Source organism: Xyrauchen texanus, chromosome 5 (genome assembly GCF_025860055.1).
Source record: "Xyrauchen texanus isolate HMW12.3.18 chromosome 5, RBS_HiC_50CHRs, whole genome shotgun sequence".
Lineage (NCBI taxonomy): Eukaryota > Metazoa > Chordata > Actinopteri > Cypriniformes > Catostomidae > Xyrauchen > Xyrauchen texanus.
Window position 1 is genome coordinate 6,754,879 of NC_068280.1, and position 25,850 is coordinate 6,780,728.

General features: G+C 37.5%; 1 protein-coding gene across 1 annotated transcript in view; it reads right to left on the reverse strand.

Annotated features, from left to right (window-relative positions):
- The window catches only part of sorcs3a (sortilin related VPS10 domain containing receptor 3a), a 336,334-nt gene that overhangs the window by 60,143 nt on the left and 250,341 nt on the right, over window positions 1-25,850 (reverse strand). Inside the window, exons 5-10 of the mRNA XM_052126718.1 lie at window positions 25,329-25,402; window positions 24,344-24,408; window positions 23,499-23,617; window positions 17,750-17,839; window positions 10,616-10,795; window positions 7,155-7,301 (exon numbers count right to left, since the gene is read on the reverse strand). Of these exons, the coding sequence (XP_051982678.1) occupies window positions 7,155-7,301; window positions 10,616-10,795; window positions 17,750-17,839; window positions 23,499-23,617; window positions 24,344-24,408; window positions 25,329-25,402 (675 nt within the window). The remainder of the gene's footprint in view (window positions 1-7,154; window positions 7,302-10,615; window positions 10,796-17,749; window positions 17,840-23,498; window positions 23,618-24,343; window positions 24,409-25,328; window positions 25,403-25,850) is intronic.

Below are 25,850 nucleotides of genomic sequence, written 5' to 3' on the forward strand. Positions count from 1 at the left end.
ATCACTTTTGATTGAAATTTTCCCTAAATCTCCACTTTCACATTCACATTCCTCTTCGTTTGTTTTTTGCGATTCAAATTCTTCACGCATATCTCCATCTACTGGGCATGGAGGAGAATGTATATTAAAAAAAATACATCCGTTTCTCACCCACACCTATCATCTGAAGACAAGGAGTTAACCACTGTAGTCATCTGGATTACGTTTATGCTACATTTATGTGCTTTTTGAACCTTCAAAGTTCTGGCCAACAGTCGCTTGCATTGTATGGACCTAAAGAGCTGAAATATTCTTCTAAATATCTTAATTTGTGTTCAGCAGACGAACGAAAGTCATACACATCTGGGGTGGCATGAAGATGAGTAAATGATGAGAGAATTGTAAATATTTTGATGAACTATCCCTTTAAATGCTCAGACAGAAAAGAATGATGTGTTTTGTTTTTTGATAAAGAGCAATTGCAATGTTTTATTATGGAGTGCAACAGTGAGGAGCATGTTCTCAATTACCCAATCGTAAACAGATTACAACGTGAAGAGCCCAAATGAATAACAATGTAACTGCTGCACTAAGGTATCCAGAATAATTCAATATAATCAGGTTTGCTGTGCCCTCTGTCAAGACTGCTATACTTACTGTGAGCGATAATTGCCTTTACAGTCATTACAGGCAAAGACAGGGCTTTGACATTAAAACAGAAAAGAAACTCTCATGGGACCTCCAACACAACAAAACAAGAATTATATCTGCTCTCTGTGCTCTACAAATCGTCCCTATTTACCCTCTCAATGGATGGTGTGACATTATTTTGTGGATGGCAAAGGGAAACAGGAATTTGAAGTCGCTAATAATAAGGATTATAGGAGGCTAAGGAGAGCGACAGAGGAGAGGGCCATTATACTCAACTTGGAAGCAAGCCTCTTCAATTTGGTGGTGGTTTATGTGTGTGTTCTCTTACACACATATCATAACATGTTCAGGCTTCTAAATATTCATGGTTCACTGTACATATCCGAGGTACTACTTCTCATTAAAAAAATGACAGTGGTAAAGAGATTAATTGAGTAACCTACAAACAGAACATCTTATATTCTTTCTTATTATACAATACAGTGTCTGTTGACTTTAATCAAATCCTTTGGAGCAGGAACATTATGAGAAAATGGGAAAGTTAAGCTAACTCAATCTTGCCACTTCAGAAACCTGTATTACTGTGATGAGTATATAACAACTCATAATTTCCTGTTTCCTAATACTTTTCCTTGAGATTCGTTTGTATTTTCGTTAAAATACTCATAAATACTTAATGAGTTAGGAAGGACAACTAGTCATCCAACAACCAACTAGTTGATTAGTGAGGTTGACTCTTGTGTGTGTGTTTTTATCTAAATGTTTACTATTTTTAGCAACAGTGCTTTTAATTATATAAATTTAGCAATGCAACTTCTCAGAGACTGTTTTAGCATGCTTCACTATGTCAGCGGTGAAGGAAAGGGTATACAGTGTTTCCAGTCATCAAAATACTGCTCTAACCGCATATTTGGCAATTGCATCATGTCTCACAGGTTATTGCATCAACCTTGTTTTTAACCGTGTGTGTGACCTGTGTTCACATGCGTGGACATTGTATATTGGCTTCGCTATTTGCAACACATGATTTAATTTCATTTAAACTGACTGATCTCAGTTAAGGAGACTCTGTGCTCTCAGTAAAGTGTTACACTTTCGACGTACATAGTCATGCCGAATATAGCATAATGGTGCCGCAGATGGCCTCCTCTTTGTGGAGCTCTCCAATTCTTTTGATATTTTTGTTTGTTTGTCCCGTGTTTAGTAACCTTTTTCCAGTCAGTTTTACCAGGGTCGAACTGCTGAACATTCGGCAGCACATATCTGATAATCTTTTCCCAGTTTTTGAATATTCAGACGTTTTACTGGACATTTTAGTCGTAGGCGCAGCTGTGTTGTTTAACGCGCTACAAGACGCATCTCCTCACACGTACAAATAAGGACTTTTCAAACTCTGCTGCACTGTGCTTCACAGAAACCTGGCTGAGTGAAGCCATTCCGGACAGCGCATTACATCTGCCGGGCTTCCAGCTGTTCAGAGAGGATCGCATCGCGGAGATAAAGGGGAAAACGAGAAGCGGTGGAACAAGCTTTTACATCAATGAAAGTTGGTGTACAGATGTAACAAGGGGATGTGACAAAGAGGATGTGCTGTCCTAATTTGGAAGCGCTCTTTATTAACTGCAAGCCGTTCTACTTGCCGCAGAGTTTGTATATCGCGCAAAACGTGCCTGGGAACATAGCGCTGCAACAGCTGGCTGATCAAATCACAGACACCTAACAACAATACCCGGACTCAGTTATTATTATTCTTGGGGATTTTAACAAAGCAAATCTCACACATGAACTGCCCAAATACAAACATCACATTACATTTTGTTTTTTACATTTACATTTTTATGCATTTGGCAGACGCTTTTATCCAAAGTGACTTACAGTGTCCTTATTACAGGGACATTCCCCCTGGAGCATCCTGGAGTTAAGTGCCTTGCTTAAGGACACAATGGTGGTGGCTGTGCGGATCGAACCGACAACCTTCTGCTTAACAGTATAGTGCTTTAGCCCACTATGCCACCACCACAACGTTACATGCCCCACCAGAGACAGGAATATACTGGATCACTGCTACACAACAATAAAGGTTGCATATCGCTCTGTCCCACGTGCAGCTTTGGGACTCTCTGATCACTGTCTGGTTCATCTTCTTCCAACCTACAGGCAGAGATTAAAATCAACAAAGCCAGTTGTAAGGACTGCAAAGAGTTGGACTAATGAAGCAGAGCTGTAACTACACGCCTGCATTGACTGTACTGTTTGGAGTGTTTATAAAGCTGCAGCTACAGACCTGGATGAGTTCACAGATTCTGTTACATCATATAGTTGTAACTTTCTACAAAGTTTCTGTGAGGACATGTGCATCCCTACTATTTGTATACTTTTTTATCATTCAACAATGATAAACCGTGGTTTACAGGAAAACGCAGACAGCGTCACCATGCCAAAGAGGACACTTACAGGGGTGGGGATAAAGTCTTGTATAATCAGGCAAGGAACACACTGAACAGGGAAATCAGGCTAGCTAAAAGAAGCTACTTTGAGAAGCTGGAAGTTTCTCAGGGTCGTTAGCTGAAGTTTTCAGCTAACGACCCTGCATCGGTGTGGCGTGGCCTGAAACAACTTACTAATTACAGGACTCTTACCCCCAATCCTGTGGTGGACCAATGACTGGCTGATGACCTGAATGTGTTTTACTGTAGATTTGAAAGGCCCAATCTCACACCCCACACTCTGAACTTCACTTCTCACAAACACCAACACCTCCTGCAACCCCCCTCCACCCCCCTCCTGCTACTCAACCTGATCTCAAGATCTGTGAAGATGATGTGTGGCGTGTCTTTCAGAAGCAAAAGATGAGGAAGGCTTCAGGCCCAGATGGTGTCTCACCAGCGTGCCTCCGATCCTGTGCTAACCAACTGGCCTCATCTTCACACTGATATTCAATAGTCCCATGCTGCTTCAAACGCTCAGTTATTATCCCTGTCCATAAGAAACCAAAAATCACAGGACTTAATGACTACAGACCTGTCGCCCTGACGTCTGTGGTCATGAAATCATTCGAGAGACTGGTGTTGGCCCACTTGAAGGACATCACTGGGCCCTTTCTAGATCCCCTTCAATTTGCTTATCGTGCAAACAGGTCTGTGGATGATGCCGTCAACATGGGATTGCATCATATCCTGCAACATCTGGACAGACCAGGGACATATGCAAGGATCCTTTTTGTGGACTTCAGTTTGGCTTTCAACACCATCATCACAGCTATTCTCCAGAATAATATAAACCAACTCCCTGTTCCCATGTCCATCTGTCAGTGGATTACCAGCTTTATGACGGGCAGGCAGCAGCTTGTGAGACAGGGGAAATTCACTTCCAGCAACTGTACAATCAGCACTGGTGCCCCCCAGGGATGTGTGCTCTCCCCATGACTCTTCTCCCTCTACACCAATGACTGCACCACCATGGACCCTCTGTCAAGCTCCTGAAGTTTGCAGACGACACACCTGTCATCGCCTCGTCCGAGATGACGATGAGTCTGCATACAGAAAAGAGGTTGAACGGCTGGCTCACTGGTGTAGTCAAAACAACCTCAAGCTGAACACCCTCAAAACGGTGGAGATGATTGTGGACTTTAGGAAGAACACCCCAACACCGATCCCCCTCACCTTTCTAAACAGCACTGTGGCAGCAGTGGAGTCATTCAGGTTCCTGGGCAATACCATCTCACAGGACCTGAAGTGGGAGTCCCACATTGACTCCATTGTGAAAAAGGCCCATCAGAGGTTGTACTTTCTTCGCCAGTTGAGGAAGTTCAACCAGCCAGAGGCGCTGTTGATACAGTTTTACTGAGCAATCATTGAGTCTGTCCTCTGCACTTCAATAATTGTCTGGTTTTGTGCAGCTATGAAATCAGACATCTGAAGAATTCAAAGGACAGTTTGGACTGCTGAGCGGTTTATTGGTTGCCCCTGCCACCCTTCAAGAACTGTACACTTCCAGAGTGAGGAAAAGGGCTGGTAAAATCACTCTGGATCCCACTCACCCAGCCCATTACCTTTTTGAACTGTAGCCTTCTGGCCGACGCTTCAGCGCTCTGAGAACCAGAACCGTCAGGAACAGTTTCTTCCCTCAGGCTATCCATCTCATAAACAGTTAAAGCCACCCCAATGAGCAATAATTATGTGCAATACACAGTTTAAGTCTATTTATATTATCTAACATATCCTCTTCTGCAATTACATACAAAGAAAAAAAAAAAAAACTTTTTGCACAGTACATAACATACTGTATTTTAGTACTTATATAACGGATTTGCACTACGTATGTGTGTGTATGTATGTATGAATGAAGGTGTGTGACTGTGTGTATGTATGAATATGTATAATTATATAGATATTTTTTATTATCTATGTCTTGCTGCTGTTTCTATATTGTTTTTTGTATTGTTGTGCACTGGAAGCTCCTGTCAACAAGACAAATTCCTTGTATGTTTCAGCATAGTTGGCAATAAAGCTGATTCTGATGTGATCAAATAACATGGTGCTGATCACAGCGGAGTTTGTCTTTGGGAGAGACGCCAACAAAACTGCATATGTTAAGAAACCTAATTAAGATTTTACATTGAAACCTGTTTGAGTCAAAAGATTCAGCTCTCTTGTTTCATCGGATATACCATTTTTCAATTTGAGCAATTTATTGCGAAACTGCACATTGTTTAACACAATGACTGCATAAGTTGCCTAACGTATATGCTCTTTTTTTATTTAAAATATCCTATGTTCACTGTGCATTATCACATTGAGAATCAATGGATGCATCCAAAAGCTGGAAAATGTTGCTTTCAGAGTTTTTTATGGAGTTAGGATGTAAATAGGGTGCTTTTCGAACTGTTCTGAGACAGACAGCACACATGAGGTTAAGTCATTCATTAAATAGGGAGCAAGGGCACATCCTATAGCTCTCTATGCATTCAATCCAAACTTCTTATTAAAAGTTCAGTTTCAGGCTACAGATGGTGTTCAGACCACTCAATATGATTGGCAGACATGGGATGATGGTAATCAGTACATAGATTCAGATATTTTCATTCAAAATGTTATTTTAACATGGTTGGCATTGATTGGATGATGCTAGCCATTAATTTGAATCAGTATAATTTATGCTAATTTCTGATATAATGTCTGTAACATCTCAAAAACATGAATAAACAACACTCCTGGGAACATAAACAATTTGAACAAATTGAACAAAAAAACTTACTCTTACTTTCTTTAACTTGGTATTATTTACAATTTCCCAACTTAGTCCCATTGTCAACATACATTTTTAGGAAAATTGGTCTAAATTATTATTATTGTTATTATTTGCATGTTCCTTAGTTACAAATCAAAAAGGGGAATGTAAAATAAACACAGCAGTCATGCTCTGGTCTCAGGAGGTTAAGACAATGTGTCAAGTTAGGAATAGTTTTCTAACTTAAGGCACATGCATTCATTTCTATGCTTTTGTTGGTCCCACTTTATATGGACAAAATTAACTAAATGCACCTTTAACTACTATATACATACAATACAATGTATTGTTGCTACAGAGGTTAAGGTATGGGTAGGTTTAGGGCTAGGTCTAGTAGTAGGAGTTAGGGTTACGGAAAGGGTTGTGATAGAGTTACATTTAGGTCTAGGAGTAGGAGTTAGGGTTACGGAAAGGTTGTGATAGAGTTACATTTAGGTCTAGGAGCAGGAGTTAGGGTTATGGAAAGGGTTGTGATAGAGTTACATTTAGGTTTACAGGTTAGGTTAACAGTGTAACTACAGATGTAATTAAATGCAGGTTCTTAAAATGTATGTTCAATGCAACAACACGTATGTACATAAGAAATACATTGTATTAAATGCTTAAGGTTAAAGTAGTTAAAGACACATAATACAAAATCGGTCCCTTTTACTCTCCGGTCAGTTGTTTTTTTATGTGAACGGCCATTAAAAAAATCTGATCGGTGTCTAGTGAACACAACCCTCAACCAGCGTAATCATGGGCATGGGCAGAAACCTACTGACTAGCTGATTTGGGAAATATATAGTTCTGCACATCCCCAATTATCACAGGATTAGTTCAACTTAAATTTCATTCAGTTCATCACACAATGCTATAGTATGGCTTTGTAATGTACCACATGTTGTTGTATGGACTAATTTTATGATAATTCAATGGTGTTATGCAACCTTTGTGAAGCTTGAAAGCTCCAGTCCCCATTCACAGTAACTGCGTCTGATTATTCAACGACTTTGTTATTCAAAATGTCAAATTTTTCTTCCACAGAAGAAATGTTGTATATGGGTTTGTAATTACATCAGGGTGTGTAAAAAGTCTCAGAGTTTGAATTTTTGGTTGAACTATTCCTTAACAAAATGACTGGTTAACATATACCACTGTATATCTTTATGCTTAAAAATCCTTCTGCTTTTCTCAGCCCCATTTCTTTTGTTCATTTCCCCCCTGGCCTCCATCTCTCCCTCTAACTTCCTCACCAGCACACAATGAATTTGATTTCCTGCCAGGTCCGTAGTGGGTGCCTGCAGAAGCCTCCAGTCACGGCCCTTGTTGTAAGTGATGTACGTCTTCACCTGGTTGTCCACCTTCCTATTAGCGATGAGCATACCTTCAATCCCTGCTACCTGGGAACAAGGGAGAAGAAATACGAAAAACATGAACATCTGCATTAAGGTTCTAGTGCTCTCAACTGTCACCTAATAAAGCCTCTTAATTACACAGACACTTGTCCCCACTCGTATCATAGCTAACTGAAGCTATAGCTGATATACTCATACTGGTATTACTCCAGCTGACAAGCATCTAACCCACTGCACATCCTTGGCTTGAAACAAGTCCAAACTTAGCAATATTGAATCATAACAGTGGTGCTTGCGACCCGTTTTAAATCACTCCCCACTAGCGAAGCATGCTCTAAGACAGGGTCAGGCTCTGTAAGTGGCACTAATAGGGAGTGCATTTGACAGTGTCACAGTGACAGAGCCGCATTGAATGGACATGGCTAATGAGGTCCCCTCCTCCGCTGGCCAGACGTGTCAATCACAGCAGTGATTATTTATTATACTTTTGCTTCCATCTCTCTGTTCCAATGTTCTCCCGGAGGACAGATAGATGGAATTTGGGACTGGCAGCAGTAGATGGGTTCATATTCAGCATACTCTGCAAATTGTACTGTAATAATGCAGTGAGCAGCCCAGTTACTGGTTTGTGGTTACAATAAGCTCATCAGACCTACATGTTCAGAATTATGGAAAGGAATAAAGGAGCAAATAAGCTAACAAATCAAAGATTTGTACCCTGATAGACTAAAAATAAACAACTGTCATCTGTGGCAAACCTCAGCTGAGAAACTGAACTATCCCTTTAAGAAGCCTTACAGAGCAATGCTGGTCTTTTCAACAGGAAGGAAAGAAAAAAATAGCAAAACCACAAAGTTTTCACACAGGGTGCATCACATACATTATCAAGCATTAAGGAAAGAGACAGTATATAAAAAGCCAAAGAACCCCTTTCGTTGATCAATAGATAGACAATAAAAAAAAGATAAAAAAAGAACACATCCAGTGACAAACTGTATCTATCCTGTGGCTCCAACTGGAGCTTCAGTGAAACAGTTTTCAATAAGCTTTAATGAAGATTGCTGCAATCTATTAGAGGTATGGATGGACTGCTGATTCAGTATTGGCAGGGTAAGCATGCATTGAGCCAGTCTTGGCACAACGGTGGAGAGACGCATCATACCCAGTGCATTAATTAAACTATCCTCGCATACACTCACTAATGGAGACTATTTTTAGATCCTTGGACAAGAGGAGCGAATATTTCATCCTGAACTTTTTTTCATGCTTGGAAGAGGGCTGCTCATTTTAAAACATATTCTGTTGGCAACATCTTACTGACATTAAGAAGCTGGAATGATTTTCCTCGTTGAACTCAATAAGCAAGGATCTTTTATCGGGAAAAAAATTACACAGTATTAGCTTCCTGGTGAGTGAATTTATCCACAAAGTAAGGATGGGAAGATGAATCTTGAAATATTTATATAATTTGATTGATACTGACATTTTACCAAGAGGATCGATTCTCATATAATAACACATATACAAAGTATACTAGCAATTGTATTATTAAATGTACAAATAATGTGTATTGTAAGCATTTAAGTGATTTTTTTAATTAAATTTCATTAATTTCACTCAACATTAAATAATAACAAAAGTAAATTGTCACATGTATTATAATAGCTTTTTGTACTATTATATGCCTGTCTAAATTAAAAGTTGTTATAAAAATTATTAAGCCTATAATTACCCAAGATGAATATGCAGTGACAGCTATAACTCAAAGCCAAACTGTACTTAATTACAGACTATAAATGTTTCCACATGCTGTTAGCCACAAATTTCGTCATCAGCACAGAATGCACAGATGCAAACAGAAAAAGTCTGCGTCTTTGCGTGTTGTCGTCGCATGCACCTTGCACTGACTGTGCATGCACTGATGCATTAAGCCATCCATATGGGTTTGAGGTCAAAAGAGTAGTCTATACTTTAAAAGGCTTATCGCTTGACCATACGTGAGAAGGAACAGCACGCAGATATGGAAGACGGTCTACTTACATTGTTAGTGTTTTTATGCTGCTGTGCTTTAAGAATTCCATGTAAACAACTCACACATGACCAGTGTTAATTTTGTAAGTTTTTTTGTTCTAGTCATATACTCTTTTGACAAAAATGTCCTTTAAATTATATCTTGGATGAGGTCATCGCCCTCATCCAAGATGCTGATGAGTCTGCACACCGAAGGGAGGTTGAACAGCGGGATGTCTGGTGCAGCAAAAATCTGCCATTTTAGTAGGAGTAAAACTAATGAATAAATGAATGAATATGACAAAACATGATCATTTAAATATATCATTTAAAGGACATTTTCATCAAGACTTAAAATATGACTAAAACAAAAAACTAACAAACAAAAAACTGTGTAAAAATTACAATGCTCAATTAATTTGCCATGTTTTAGACATTTTATGATATCACATTTTAACTCCATTCAAGTTCACCTGTTTATTTGCTTCATTGTCTGTGCAAATGGCAATTTGTAATATAACATATTGTGAATACAGTGATTAGTCTCGTGTATAAAAAGGATGCACTTGAGTGAGCAAATTAACCCAATTGTAATGTGGATCATTTGCCGGTGTTCAGCTCTATCGGTTCACACATCTCATGCGTTGAAATGCCCAATGTATGTTTTTCTAGTTGTTTCTTTTTCTGTTTGTAGACTACCTTGTAGTTTCATTTTTTTTTCCTCCTCAAATTTACATCAACATTATGCTTTAGTTAAACTACTTTTTTACTCACTTTCTACTCGTATTGTTAGTTCTTCTGGTGTTTATAATAATTATTTGAATAAAAGTACTTATCATCTTTCCTCCATATTACCTCACTGTGACTGAATGGAGTTCTTAAGCAATGAATGTGGGTCAACATATGTTAATGTTGTGGTTTTATAATGTCAGAAATCTGACAAGCTGACTTCAGGTCAGATGTTTTGCAGCTTGGTTTTCAATAAAAGTCTTAATGGACTGGCAAGGAAGTTTTGAGTCCTGAAAGTTACCGTGCAAACTCTTTTATCTGAAAAGATCATTCGAAATTTGAAAGTTGTCTGAAAACCAATCCCTACAACACAAAACTCAAACTGTTCCCACCAAATTAGCAACGTCAACTCACCAGCCCCCAAAACAAAAATCATCTTTCTGTCTTCTTTGCTGACTTACATTTATGCTTGTAAACCCCTCAGAGGCTTAAGATAATGTAGGCTATGCCTGAGTGCCAAGACAAGCAATGAGGTCTGACATGAATTTTAATGCTGCCATTGTCGGCGTTGACTTGAGGGATAATGTTAGCATGTTAACATGTTTGAGATGAAGTTATGCCTCGTAAAGGTCGATCATGCTGTTGCCTCCAAGGCCGCGGCTTGTCTTGATGTTCTCCAGGGCCAAGGTGAAGTACACGCCACGTGTGTCAGATATGTACAGGTTATAGGTGTCGTTCTGGTTCCACTCCTGGACGGCGGCGAAAACCTGCCCCTGATCTGTGCTTACGATATGCATGTCCTAGTAAAAGAGAGAGAAAAGAGAGAGAAAAGAAGAAAGCAGAAGACATTAGTGAGCACCCCTGCTAGTTCTTGGTGGGCTGTAGCTACAGGATTACTTGTTCATGCAGGGCACAGAACACGCACACCCAATTGACCAAGGAAGCCAACTGCAAAAGAGATTTTACACTTCAGTTCTTCAGTTCTTCACTTCAGTTTTATGTCAAAATTCTCTACATAGAGAACACTTAATGGTGTGCAGTGTCACACAAATATCAAAGAAAGATAACACAAGCACACTTTTTCAAGCAAAAAATGAATGTGTTAATGAAACGCCTGAAAAGTTAGTTTTTAAATGACAAATAATACTGTTCATAATGAAGACAAAAGGTGTTTGAACACATTCTGGTTGTAAATGTCCTGGTTGTCCATACTCTGCACCTATGTGAGGGGACATTATTTGGTAAAAAGTATTTGCAAAAAAAATGGAAAGATCTAGCATGAGAAAGTATCTAGCATCATTTGTTTAAAGATGCTACTTCTCTTGATATTTTGTGATCTAATGGAATGACATTCATACTCATCCAGATATTTTCTGGTGCCACTGTGCATACAATGATGTACAGTCATATGAGAGAATTAGTCTAGAAGCTGTTTTATTCTTCATAAGGATGGTTGAGATCAGATAACTAAACAAATACAGTGGCAAGAAAAAGTATATTAAACCTTTGAAATAAGTTGGTTTTCTAGATTAATTGGTCATACAATGTGATCCCATTTTCATCAAAGTCACAAGTATAAACAAACACAATGTGCTGAAGCTAACAACACACAGCGAATTATAATATTTCATGTCTATATTAAACACATCATTTTAAACATTCACAGTGCTGTGGAAAAATGTGAACCCTTGGATTTAATAACTGGTGAAACCTCATTTGGCAGCAATAATCTCAACCAAGCATTTCCACTTCTAGCGTGAACGGTTAAGATCTGGGATCTGACTGGGCCACTCCAAAAGTTGGATTAGTTTTTGTTTTTTTTGCCATTCTGTAGTGGATTTATTTTGATGTTTAGGGTCATGGTCCTGCTGCATTACCATAACTTCTACTGAGCTTTAGCTGGCGGACAGCAACACTGACATTATACTGTAGGATATATTGATAAACTTGAAGTGTGGCAGGATAAATGACTTCACCATCCTATTGGCCTGTTTGGGGTATGGTTTTGTCAGACCAATGAGTTAGAAACTACCATACAATTTAAGGACCCTTATTTTGACGGGTGTATATGTGTCCTGGTGATTCTGGGTTCCTTGCTACCTGGAATTTCTGTTTTCGTTCTCATTCAGTTTGATTAGAGCGGAGCTGGTGGCGTGTGATTTGTGGCGAGTTGGCAGCGGAGATCGCTTTTAGTAACAACAATCATAGCAGGTTGAATGATGGCCGGTATACTGAGCTACGGTACCTGTTGTGAGTAATCATACAACTTTGCATCTGGTGGTTGCTCAACCCAATCGTAAGTGCGGGGAGTTGAACATCTAAACCTTCTAAGACAAATCCCTAGCCGAACGACACTACTGCTGTTTTGCTTACGGGCATTTGTTTCTGCTGTTTTGCTTATGAGCATTTGATTCTGCTGTTTGCTTACGGGCAAATTGTATATTGTTAATTCTGTATAATCCCAGGCTAATTTGTGTTTCTCTTTTCTCCAGGAGCCAGTGAGGTCTTGGTGGGAGCAGGGCAGGCTAGCTGCCTTGATTCGGTGGTGTGCTTCACAATGTTATGTGTGCTGACCCAACTTTATGGTGTGTGGTGTTTGACGATTTGGTGTGAATTTAAGGTGGGTTTGGATGACCTCCCGAGTTGCGGCTGGCTTGCCTTGTTCCTGGTAACCCTGGCCCTAAGAATTGTTAGTTTTACATTTTTTATTGTGCTTCATGGGAGAGAGAGAATCTATAATTATATGATTTTAGTGATGCTAAAGTGTGAATAAAATATATATTTTTGTATCGATACTCACGTCTCCCTTTCTCTTATTTCTTTACCTTCAATTGGTAAAACGTACCTGCGTGCCCTTATTGGGAGTATTTCCCTGGCTCTCCCTCAGGATGGCGTAGTCAGGTTTAACTTAATTTTGATTCACGTTTCCCTCCATTTGGGAAAGCCATATTAGGAATTAATTTTCCCCTAAATGATGGGAAGTGGTCCAGGCTCAGAAGCAGCAAAGCAGCCCCAAATCATGATGCTCCCTCTACCTTACTTTACCATTGGGATTATGTTTTCATGTTGATATGCGATGCCCTTTTTACACCATATGTAGTGCTGTGTATTCTTCCAAAACAATTCAACCTTAGTTTTATCAGTCCACAAAAAAAAAAAAAAAAAAAATCTCAGTAGCGTTGTGGAGTGTCAAGGTGCTCTTTGGCAAACTTCTGGTGCACAGTAATGTTTTTGTTGGAAAGCAACAGCTTCCTTCATGGTGTCCTACATGGACAACATGCATGTTTCATGTTTTCCTAATAGCAGACTCATGAACAGAGATGTTAACCAGTTCCAATGATTCCTTCAAGTCTTTAGCTGTTTAGGGTTATTTTTTTACCCCATTGAGCATTCTGCGGTGTGCCTTTGAGTCATCTAGGCTGTATGGCCACTGCAAGGGAGGGTAGCCACGGTACTAAATTGTCTGCATAGTAGGGAATTAGCGACAATGTGACATGATATATTTACAACTGCCAGCATTCATCACCAATTATATGTAAGATAAAACAAATAAATCATTTGTTTTCGTAATCTTCCAGTATTCAATCCACCAATATATATATATATAATGACTTGCTATATGTAATTAGTTTTGAAATTTAGTTCCTCCACCAATTATATGTAGGGAATTAGCATAATGGTTCACTTATGACTTCGTGCTTGTGCCAGCATCATTCTCCGACCATTAATGCAAGGAATTTAGCACAATAGGGGGATAAACCATTAATTCTTGGAATATTAATATAATTAATGTTTACATCCGATCAAAGTCTTTGGCCAGCGATCAGTTAATAGGCACATAAGATTAATTCTCACAGCAATACTACTTTCTTGGCCATTAAAAATAATATCACAAATATATTGAAATACTGTTTATGAGCAATTGCAGCTTTTAGGATCAGATTTCTAGGGACCAATATGATTTATGCAAATACAGTCAAATGTCTCTTTGAATACAAACAAGACTTTATTAAGAAAAACTACAACAGAAAAATTAACTTCATCGTGTCTACAGACCATGCCTTGAGAACCAACATTACTTAATTTAGTTAAACACCAGCACTTTCAGCAAAAGTTTGGAGGTTTGTACTTGCGTAAGTTGCATTGCACTGCCATGGTTCTTTAGCTGGGTCCATAGAAAGCCTTTGTTGCATCAATGTTTGGAATTCTGTTAACGATGGTGGATGATGGAATGACCAGGCAGAGACTAGATGGGGAGACTTGTGACTCCCCGTCACGTATGTGCAAGAAAAAGAATGAAGAACAAAGAGTGTTCGTCCTAGGCAGGGAGGAGTTGAGGTTGGCCGCACCCCAAAAGTGTATTTTGCTTGGTGACTTGTTTCTTTTATTCCCTAAAGATTATTAATTTATGACCAATTGTTCTCAGGTTTGTGAGTTTTCTGCTTTTTTAATCATGAATTTCATAAGAGAAATATAACTGCAAATAACCCAAATATACTTCACACCATCACTCTGGAATTTAAAACAAACAATAAATTACATACCAAACACTTGTACTTTCTTATTAAATTGCAGTTATAATTCAGTTATAATGCATAAAAAAGTTTGTTAGATTTAAACATGGATAATACATTACACATTATGAAAAACACAATTGTTTGGGTAATCTGCATAATATGCATTTGTCAATTTTTGGTAAAATCCTACACACAGCTGTTTATTTGGATATTAGTGAAATAAGAAAAGTCCAAAGTTCATGTCAAATGTTCCTGAATTAAGCTTCATGTGAGCTGGTAAGCCAGAAACATGGAACATGATTAGTATAATCATTTTAAATGTTTAGAGATGGTCCATGGTGGTCATAGAACAGTACCTCAATTTATCAGTTATGTGATGAGTTAAGTTGGGGGTTTATCTGATGAAGAACAAAGAGTGAAGAGATTCTGTTGTGCTCTCCCCCAAAGATAAGGTTGCCAGATGTGACAAACTTAGACTTGCTATCACCAGTCCGAATTAATTTATAGCTCATAAAAAAGTCAATGTAGATTCTGTATTTAAGTCATTCTATGTAGAACTATTCAATTTCACTTAATTCTCTTCTGTCTCGAACTCCAACAGAATTTATTTACAATTTGTCTAACTGTGGACAGATGCATATCTAAGCTCTTCAAGATCAATTTGTAACACTTTCCAGCTTTATGCAAAGCAAGAATTATTGATCGTAGGTCTTCTGAGATCTCTTTTTTACGAGGCATGGTCCACGTCAGCAGATGTTTCTTGTGAAAAGCAAACTCAAAATATTTGAGTGCTTTTTACAAGTCAAAGTAGCTATAGCCCACACCTCCAATCTCATTTCATTAATTGGATTACAGGTTTAACAACTCCTGACTCTAATTAGCTTTTGTTGATGTCATTAGACTAGGGGTTTACATACTTTATCCAACATACATTGTGAATGTTTGAATGATGTATTCAATATATACAAGAACAATACAATAATTTGTGTTTTATTAGTTAAAATATAATTTTGTTTGTTCATTTTTTTATTTTATTTTTTTTAACTAAGATGAAGATCAAACCAGATTTTAAGACCAGGTAATTCCAAATGGTTCACATACTTTTTCTTGCCACTGTACACCTCACTTTATTGCATAACAGTATTTCCCTCATCATTAGATACCATCTGTTTGAAGAATCAATTAATAAGGGGTTACATATACACCTGTTAATAGGGTATTTGTGCAATGTGCTATCTACATTGCATGATGCTGCATCCACGCCAATAGGCATATCCAGTGGTTGATTTGCAAAACAAATTGAAGGGGGATGGTGTAGTCATTTATTTATTATATTTATTCTTTTTTTTTATCCTAATACAAAAAATAATAATATTTATGGGTCATTGACAAATATGGTTGTCCGAGGTGTTAAAATGAGAATAATGTTTTAAAAACTTGTTTAAAACACTTGTCATGTTGTCAGAAATGTAATATTTTTTCCAAATTGGTTTAATATTTAAAAAAACAAAAATCTTTATATTATTTTCTACTAAACAAATTTAAACACTAAAAATGTCATGTGGTGAACCATCAAGTAAAAAGTATTATAATACTTTATTTGCAATACATGAGAGGATAAACCACTTTTCAAGGCAATGTATATATATTATGTTTGAGTCAAAAATACAATGTTTTCTCACGGTTACACCACATGACTTGAACAAAATGTGCCTTTTCATAAAAATGTCAAATAAATATCAGATGTTATTTAAAAGTTTACACAGAGTCTTGAGGGTCTAAAGGTGTCCGCTCTGTTTTATGGTTTGTATGGTAAACATAAACCTACATGTTGGTTATGCACAATTACTTTTATTAGGTGGACAAAATAGTTTTTAAATATTTTATAATAATTGTTTCACTGCTTTTTTTTTTTATTATTGTTTTTTTTTCCAAGAAATAATAATAAAAGATTATTCTGCACTAGTCATGCCAAAAATTATTTTTTCAGGAATTTCACTTTTTAAATGATATTTAACTGACCTTTTTTTTTTTTTTTTACTTTCTCTTAACACCACAGTACTTCTTTATTTGAAGCCCCAGAAAAAAGTCAGAAATTTATAATATACTCATCAAAGAAGAGGTGTATTCAAGTAAATGGATTGTTTCAATTGCATTTATGTATTTTTAATTTAATAGATCTAGACAAAAATTAGCGTCACTTTATTGACCCTTAGAACATGTGGCCATAATATGCACCTGTTATCCTCTGTTATTGTATTTTATGATGATTTTTGTGAAAAGAATCATTATGATCAGGAGTGCTTTTTTAGATCACTCACACACAGTCACAGATGTGCATTTTCCTACTCCAGTAACCAAACTAAATGAAGTTTGGGCTGTTTCTATGACGGATGCTTAAAAAGTTGTGTAAAAAAGTTGTTCTTCACACAAAAGTGTTTTATGGGCAAAACCCTGAAAATTGTTTGAATTAAAAAACATGTACATGTTGTAACGGTACACTCGTAATAGCTATATCTTACATTCTGTTATCTTCTTTTTAATAAAAGACTAAATATTTTGTTTGTCAAACTGTTCTTTTGGCCATTTTTGAAAGTGTGCAAAATGTTTGCAAACTTACGTTACCTTCAGGGCCGTAAATATCATGTGAACACCAGACATGACAAGTCAACCCATCGCTAAACTACGACAAGTTTGCTAGTGTTTTCTGAAAACCAGCATCTTTTGGCAGTGGAGTGAGAGCTTGCATGGTCAAGGTTGACAGATTGCGTGAATGAAGCGTTACCCTGCCAGAATATATCCCAACTGTACAACTGTCAAGATCTAATTGGGGGACTTCTATATAAATCTGGCAACCTCACACGTCAAAATAAAGTCTGACAAGCTAATCGCCCTTATTTCAAGTTTGCCATTTATCAAATGTAGAAAATTCAGTATTTTACTGGCATGATTAGTTCTAAGTAATACATGACACAATTGATCTAAAGGGAATGGTAAGGGGGGATGGTGGTTTTGCAAGAGGGATGCTTTTTGAGATTTCTTGCAACAAGTGGGAAGCCATCCCTTCGCATACCCCCCAACTCAAGCCCTAGGTGTATCAGCCAGCCATTTCAGTTACTAAACACATCTTTAAAATAACTAATATCATTCAGTATCAATAATTTGTTTTATGATTTTGCACAGATTTTCAGTATGACAAGCAAGGCATATTAATTTAGTATTCAACTAGTTCCTTACCTTGGGTAAGGAGTACTTAGGAATTTTAATGCGTACAAAAGGTTCCCTTTGATAGGACACATAGTAGCTCGCCTGGCCAGTTGTCGTTACCTGCATGGAAAGAAAATAGCACAAAACTTACAATTCAAATAAATGAAATAACAACATAACACGGTTGACAAAACAAAAATGTTACATTTTAGATTTAAATTTTAAATGAAATTTGACAGCATTTGTAGAATAATGTTTATTACCACAGAACATGTTTGACTCAAAAATCACAGTAACAGTGAGACACTTTCAATGGAAGTGAATGGGGCCATTCCATACACAATAAAATACACACTGTTTCTTAAGTATAGCCACAAGACATAAACATTATATGTGTTGACATGATTTTAGTGTCACAAAATTGCTTACAGGGTTTACTGAATCTAACATAAAACAAAGGCAATCTGAATAAACACAAAATACAGCTATACAAAATATAGCTGGTTTTGCCATCTTTAGGAGCAACAACTGCAATCAAATGCTTCTGATAACTGATCAGTCTTTCACAATGCTGTGGCAGAATTTTGGCCCAGTCTTCTTAGCAGAACTGCTTTAGTTCAGACACATTGGAGGGTTTTCAAGCATGAACTCCCCGTGTTATGGTCTTGCCACAGCATCTCAATCAGGTTCAAGTCAGGACTTGGACTAGGCCACTCCAAAAGTTTAATTTAGCTCCTTTTGAATCTTTTAGAGTTTGACTTACTCCTATGCTTTGGATCATTGTCTTGCTGCATAATCAAATTGCGCTTGAGCTTCAACTCACGGACTGATGACCGAACATTCTCCTTTAGGATTTTCTGGTAGACAGCTGAATTCATGTTTCCCGCAATTATTGCAAGTTGCCCTGGCCCTGTAGCAGCAAAGCATCCCCACACCATCACACTTCCACCACCATGCTTGACTGTAGGTATGATGTTCTTTTTGTGGAATTTTGTGTTTGATTTACGCCAGATGTAACAGGACCCCGTTTCCAAAAAGTTCCACTTTTGACTCATCAGTCCACAGAACATTCTCCCAAAAGCTTTGAGGATCATCAAGGTGTGTTTTGGAAAAATTTAGATGACCCTAAATGTTCTTCTGGGTTAGCATTGGTTTTCGCCTTGCCACTCTTCCATGGATGGCATTTTTGGCCAGTGTTGTCATGAATAGCGACCTTTATTGATGCTAGAGATGCCTGAAGTTCCTTGGCTTTTTTGTGACTTCCTGGATGAGTCATCGCTGAGCTCTTGGAGGAATTTTGGAAGGTCGGCCACTTCTGGGAAGGATCACTACTATGCCAAGTTTTCTCCATTTGTAGTTAATGGCTCACACTGTGGTTCCTTGGAGACCTTTGAAATAGCTTTGTAACCCTTCCCACACTGATGTATTTCAATCACCTTTTTCCTCATAATTTCTGGAATTTATTTTGACCTTGGCATAGTATGCTACTGGTTAATACCTTTTAGCCAGCTTCATACTGCTGAAAAAGTTATATTTATGTGTTGATTTGATTGAACAGGGCAAGCCATAATGAGGCCTGGGTGTGTCTAGTCCAGCTGAACCCCATTATGAATGCAGTTTCATAGATTTGGGGATTTAGCAACTAAGAGGGCAACTACTTTTTTCTCACAGGCCCAGTTGGTATTGGATAAGTTTTTTGCTACAATAAATAACATTATCATTTAAAAACTGTATTTTGTGTTTAAGTCTAAGTAGGAGTTTGACTAATTGAAAGAACTAGTTGCCACATAGGTTGCATAATCATTGCATTGTGCATTAAATATCTTAAACTCTCATCATCCACACTACTAAGCTGGCGGTAGACTGTGGCTATCTGTTTATCTACAGCAATCGTGAAGCTGCATTTATGATTCACATCAGGGCAGCAACACCACTGTCGAGAGCTGCTTTGAACTCACCATGTATATAGGCAGAACAATACTTGATTACTGTCACAAGTCCCATCTGGGCTGGTTTTGTACATCAAATAGCACTAAGAACTCCTTTCTCCATTTTATCACTGACAGGGAAGCACTGTCAGATATTATTTAATTTAATGAGATAACACCCTCCACTGCTCTATCATAAGAGAGAGCATAATGGACAAATTTAGTGTGTTAAGACAGTACCACCCATAGAATGTCTATGGGACTGCCACGTTATGCTGTTTTATGCTAAGCTTGTAGGCTCCTCTTGGTAGAAGTGTTCCGCACTTCACACCTGCGTTTATGCTGCTTTAAAGATAAATGTGTTAATCGCAATTAAGAAATTAACTTCTGTGTTCCAAACGAAGAAGCTTGGCAACCTTTAATAACTAATCTGTGATACTGGACATACTGTTGACTATTGTCCCACAAATTGCTTGTTGTGTTCCTCATTTGCAAGTCACTTTGTATAATCGTGTCTGCTAAATGATTAAATGCAAATAAACAAGCCTAACAATCACCCCTTAATAAAAACTTCAACCTCATCTAATTTTTTTTCAGACAGGTTGCGCTCTGTATTTTCGTATTCTTCCATATTTCTTTGTTTCTCTCACGCGTAAATAATGTGGAGCAGTCCTGCCCTCTGATGCACAAACTGTATATTGACCGCTGTTAAGCAGAATCTCTATGGCTTAGCACATTTCTATCATTGCATGTTATATACTAAGCCCTAGCTCATTCTGTGCACATTGTCATAAAATAAGAGTCTGTTCATGCACATCTCACTAAGCTATAAAGTAGAGTACTAATTTAGTTTTAGAGTGCACAGGTTACACCTGGAACGATCAGTTTAAAATAATCCCAGACTATGATTGTGAGGATACCGCTTAGACTCAGTTTGTCGATGCCCTTTGAAGTTGGGAGTAGAGAATGGTAAATATCTTGTAGGACAATCAATAGCCTCATTATTCTCTGTCAAGAGAAATCTTGAATTCTCACAAGCAACGCGCCTGCTCCCATCCCACTCTGAGGGGGATTGTTGGTGCTAATGATACAGCGTGTAGCAAATGCACAATGGTTGTTAGCATACACAGCAGCACCAGTCAAAGCCTTGTCATACCTACAGCTGTACAAGAGGGAAACAAAAAATGCAATAATTCTTCGACAGCACAAAAGCTACTTCATTACGCCAACGTAGCAGACACATTTAATTCATCCCAGCTCTTTTCATCATTTCAATTAGAGGGCATATATATATATATATATATATATATATATATATATATATATATATATATACACACATACCCAACAGGCTTCTGATTCAAACATAGGAATAAAATGGGTCCATGATTATATGACAGAAACAATTTTGGTTCTTTGCGGGTAATGTACACCATTCAATAAAGAAGGAGAGAGAGGGAGAGAAGGTTCTAAACAAACAGCATGTTCAATGTGTCTCGAAAATGGCTCGGCATGCAACAGAAGCTTGGCGCAGGCAGGATCGATGGTTTCCAGGAGCAGTTGAACTTCAGAAGAAATTGGGATGATCGATTTTTCTGTTTCACATTCTTTGGACTGTGATGCAACGTGACAAAACATTGGACTTTTGCGTCCAGTGCTAATTGGCAGGACTTGTTATCTGCTCAGTGGAAAGACTCCAGGAGGGTTGTGAGTAAATGTTTTGAAACTCACAGACAACATGTGAAACTTTTCAGTTACCATAGAAATGTGTAATTTGCTCATATATATGTGTATATATATATATATATATATATATATATATATATATATATATATATATACATATATATAAACAATCAATAATCCCAAGTTTGAAGTTGAAGTGACCATGTTTTGGGAAATAAATTGCCTTTGACTGAATACAATAATTTGTCATTTTCTTAGGTGCCCTAAAATACTTGTTTCCACATTTGTACTTTGAAGACAATAATTTTATGCTGACAGTAATTCAAATATTATAAAACTGTCCTGAATCAGAATTGGAAATTTAGAGCATTAACATTTTACTTTCTCCCATATGCATAAGATCATTATTCTCAACCACTGAGCAGTCCAAATGACACAAATAAGCACACATATACATAATGTACACTACACACATAACATTTTCTCTCCACCTTGCCTGGAAGATGAAGTGAGGCCTAGTAAGTTCACAAAGATTTACTGTATATAAAGTTCAAAACAAGTTTGTGAAAGACACGATGCGGAAATCTTGTTGGGTGTCTTTTACTTCCCTTTCATTCTATAACTAACATTTAACAGACTTAGGCTAAAGGTGCATTCACACTGACAGATATTTGCAACAACAAATTGACCAGAAGTTTCACCAAATCACCAAATAGATTTGGTGATTTATGGCTACAAGATTATTATATTTTTATGTATTCATGGGACAATGGGAAAAGATATACTTAAACAATGAACCCCAACATGGTGATCAGGACCTTGACATCAAATGGAAAGAACTCTTATCATCCTGAAGGGGTCAATAGCACAAAGTGACTGTACATGATCATGTTTAATACATGGCTGAGTATCAAATAAATGAATGGTAAAAAAAAAAATACAAATAATGTGAAAACTAGTGCAGTGTAAGAGATTGGTTGCCAGAGATTATGGTCAATTATACAGTTTAGTGGTCATTATACAAAAATATTTGAATGGGGAGATTGACCAATCAGAATGAAGAGCCACCAAAGTGATTATCCATGTGAAACACATCATTTAACACTGTATTCCAGAAGTTGTTTGTCCACTTTACAGCAGTAAAAAAATAAATAAAAAAAAAACAATTCAAATCAAGTCACAAAGTATGCCACGTTCCACGACTATCGGTTTAATAATCACCGTTCTGCCAGTGCCTTTTAAATAGGGAGCAAGGGAAATTAAAGCATTCCACAGTAAAGAAAACATTGCGAGATCCCAACAGGTCTGTTCATCTCAGAAAGCCTTACCTTAGAATAATGGCAAGACAAAAGGTTATGCTGTTATTGTTTAAATATTGTTTTGTTACACACTGCTTGACTTTCATAAATTTTGATGTCATTATATAATCCAAAAATTAATTAATCTGCCATTGTCTCTGTACACTGACATGTCTCAGAAGTGTGTTCTTCACCATTACAATAGATGTTATGCCTGTTTTGTACCACCACTGGTTACCTGTTCTTCCATAATTATCTGGCTAAAATAAATATGATTTTGGAGACTGTTTTCCTGCAGTACAGAGTTGCAGTTAAGGGCACATTTACTACAGGAAATGGACTAAGCAGTCAGCACTATATGATATACGATTAAAGAGTAACTAGATCAACATAAAACATCTGAAGCTGAATTTGGTATTTTAAAAATAAATAAATAAAAAATGTGTTGGGTGTATAGAAATTCAGTATGGGAAAATGATAGAGTACATTGTGCTAATGAAAAGATATATGTTAATTAATGATTAATTAATGATTGTAATTGATATGTCAAGGGAAGGTATTATAAAAAAAAATGCATCATTGCAGTGCCTGAAGTAACTTTGAATGATCAATGTCTAGTGTAACCTCAAACTTACTGATATAAAAGATGAATTGTCCTGTAGTCACTTAATATCACTTAACAGTAGCTACTGGTCTCCATTTTGCCAACCCCCCTATCTGTCTCTGGTAATTGGGACCTACTTTTTTTCAAGAAAGCAAGGGGTGATGCATATGTAGAACTGTGGAGAATGTGTATCTGCAATTTTCTGAGGTGCAGACCTACAAAAATATGAACAACACTAAAACAAATTAAGGTGAGCTCCATACCTGTACGAACATATAATCATCCTGAACCACAAGTGAGTTGCTCTCAATAAAGCCAGGGAATGGATATGTCCTACTGGATTCAGAGCAGACTTGAGCCCTGCATGTCATATACTGGCAATCTGTTACATAAAGAGATGAGAAAGAGACAGAAAGAGGATTTTCAGAATATCTAGGCATTCCTCAGAAATAGAGTAATTGGGTCATATTACATACAACATTACTTTTATTATTATTACTATTATTATTATATTTTATGTACTTGCCTCCATTTTACACCTGAATTAATTTATTTCTTCCATGCAAGTCAAAAGGAGAATTTTTGAAACCATACAATAACTTGGTGTGTCCTAATTTTCCTTGGTGCATTCATATGTCATTTATGAATCATGGAAGCCTCAGTTTCCATTCATCGTAATTGCACAGAAACTACAGATGTTCGAATCCTTTGTGTTCCACGTAAGAAAAGTCAGTCATCTGGATTTGAAACTATTAGGTCATGCACTTATTAGGTTGTGATTTATCAATTTATCAATACGATAATCCTGTCTAGCAGCCTGGAGGACTGGCTTTATCCTTTGCCTAAGAATCTATATTCAAGCTCCCTGCCTCTCCTCTCATCTCTGTTCCTCCTCTGACATCAGGGTTGATCAAGGGAAGAGAGAGGGATAGTGCAAGAAGACAGAGGAATATGAGGATCTGCAAGGTTTTGTTGGACAAGTAGGAGAAGAAACAGATGAGGGACAGTTAGGGAGGAAGGGATTAGAGCATGAGATAAGAATATAGGGTGGTAAAGTTGTGACAAATCTGAAAGAAAAAAGAACAGAACGAAAGAAAGAATGACTTACGTCCATCAGGAGTATGGGCCTCCATGTGCACTAGATCCATCTCCTTGTCCAGACCAGTTACTGACCTGTATTAGAGACACACCACAGCTAGGAGAAATGACTTTTATTTACAGGGACAGAAAAAAATAATAAAAAATCGCCACTGCTCCATAATAGATGTCTTACAGAGTGTCCATTTCAGCCAGACAAGTAAAATAAGAGCGCCTTTGTGGGCTGCCAGTTCCCCAAATGCCATATGATGGAAAATGGAATCAAAGTACAATTTACAACAGCAACAAAATGTGTGTATAAAGTCATAATTTTAGGTGTGTATTCGTGCATTGTAGGATGGAGTGTGTTAGGGATGGAGTACAATAAAAATCTGAATGATGGGGCATGTATCCAACCCCCCCAGTCCAGCAAAAACTCGGTTTCGTTGCCCGTGCAGTCTTTAAATGTTATTTAGCGGCTAGTATTAAGTTGCACATGTATGCACAATTTCTGCAAGACATTTAACTTACATTTGCGTTCTTAGTACCAAAGCAATAAACTAGGAAGTGCACAGATGATACAAGTAGTTATAGCAAATACCCACAATAATGAGTCTACAATCCTCCATTCTCTTCTGCTCTCCTAAACCATCTCTCTCCATCTTTATTTCTTCCATCTTCTTCTGTCATGCTTATTCTCTCTTTCCCTCGCCACATCTTTCGTTTATTGTCTTCATATTGAATGGAGAGGAGTTTTGCAACAAAGCTCTTAAAGCTCATACAGTGGAGACAATTTCATCTTACGTCAAAATGCACAACAGCCTGCCCATTTAAGCATAAGAGGGGAACAAAACATGGGATGCTTTGCAACTGTGTCCTTCTCAATTGCTCAAACTCTTAGAATCTTGTCAATGTCAGCCAGCAATCTAACAAATCCCACTTGTTCAGACAGAAAATTGTAAGTTAGTGACGTCTGAGAAATGGAGATGAGGAATAATTGCGACTGCATCACCTACCAGTAGAAGCGGTTCGGAGTCACTCGCTCATGAACCAGCTGCCACTTTCGACCAAAGTCAAACGAGCTGTATAGCTGGAAAAAGAGAGAAGAATAGAAAAGAATAGTCAGTCATTAAAATCGGCAATCATCCACTCTGTTAACTTAAACTGTGAAGTCAGATTCTTTTCATCTCATTTAAGAGATGTTTCTCTGTATAAAACGGATTCGCCATTGTGATTTGGATTTTATTACATAGTTGAATCATTTCATCGTGCTTTTCAAAGGCTCAGCGTAGAGCAATAAATCACAGTCCTTATATCAGTTGTCATGAGTCACGGGTTTGGGGAGAGGTAAGGACCCAAACGCAGAGATGAAAAAAATTAAATAAAAATGTGTTAATAAAATCAAACTCCCATGAGGGGGAAAACATAAACAACTGTATTGGATCTATGGAATCGGGTAGAGGGAAACAGGAAACAGGACCAACCAGGTCACAGGATGACTGGAACACTGAGGAATAATACACACGTCTGCTCGGAGA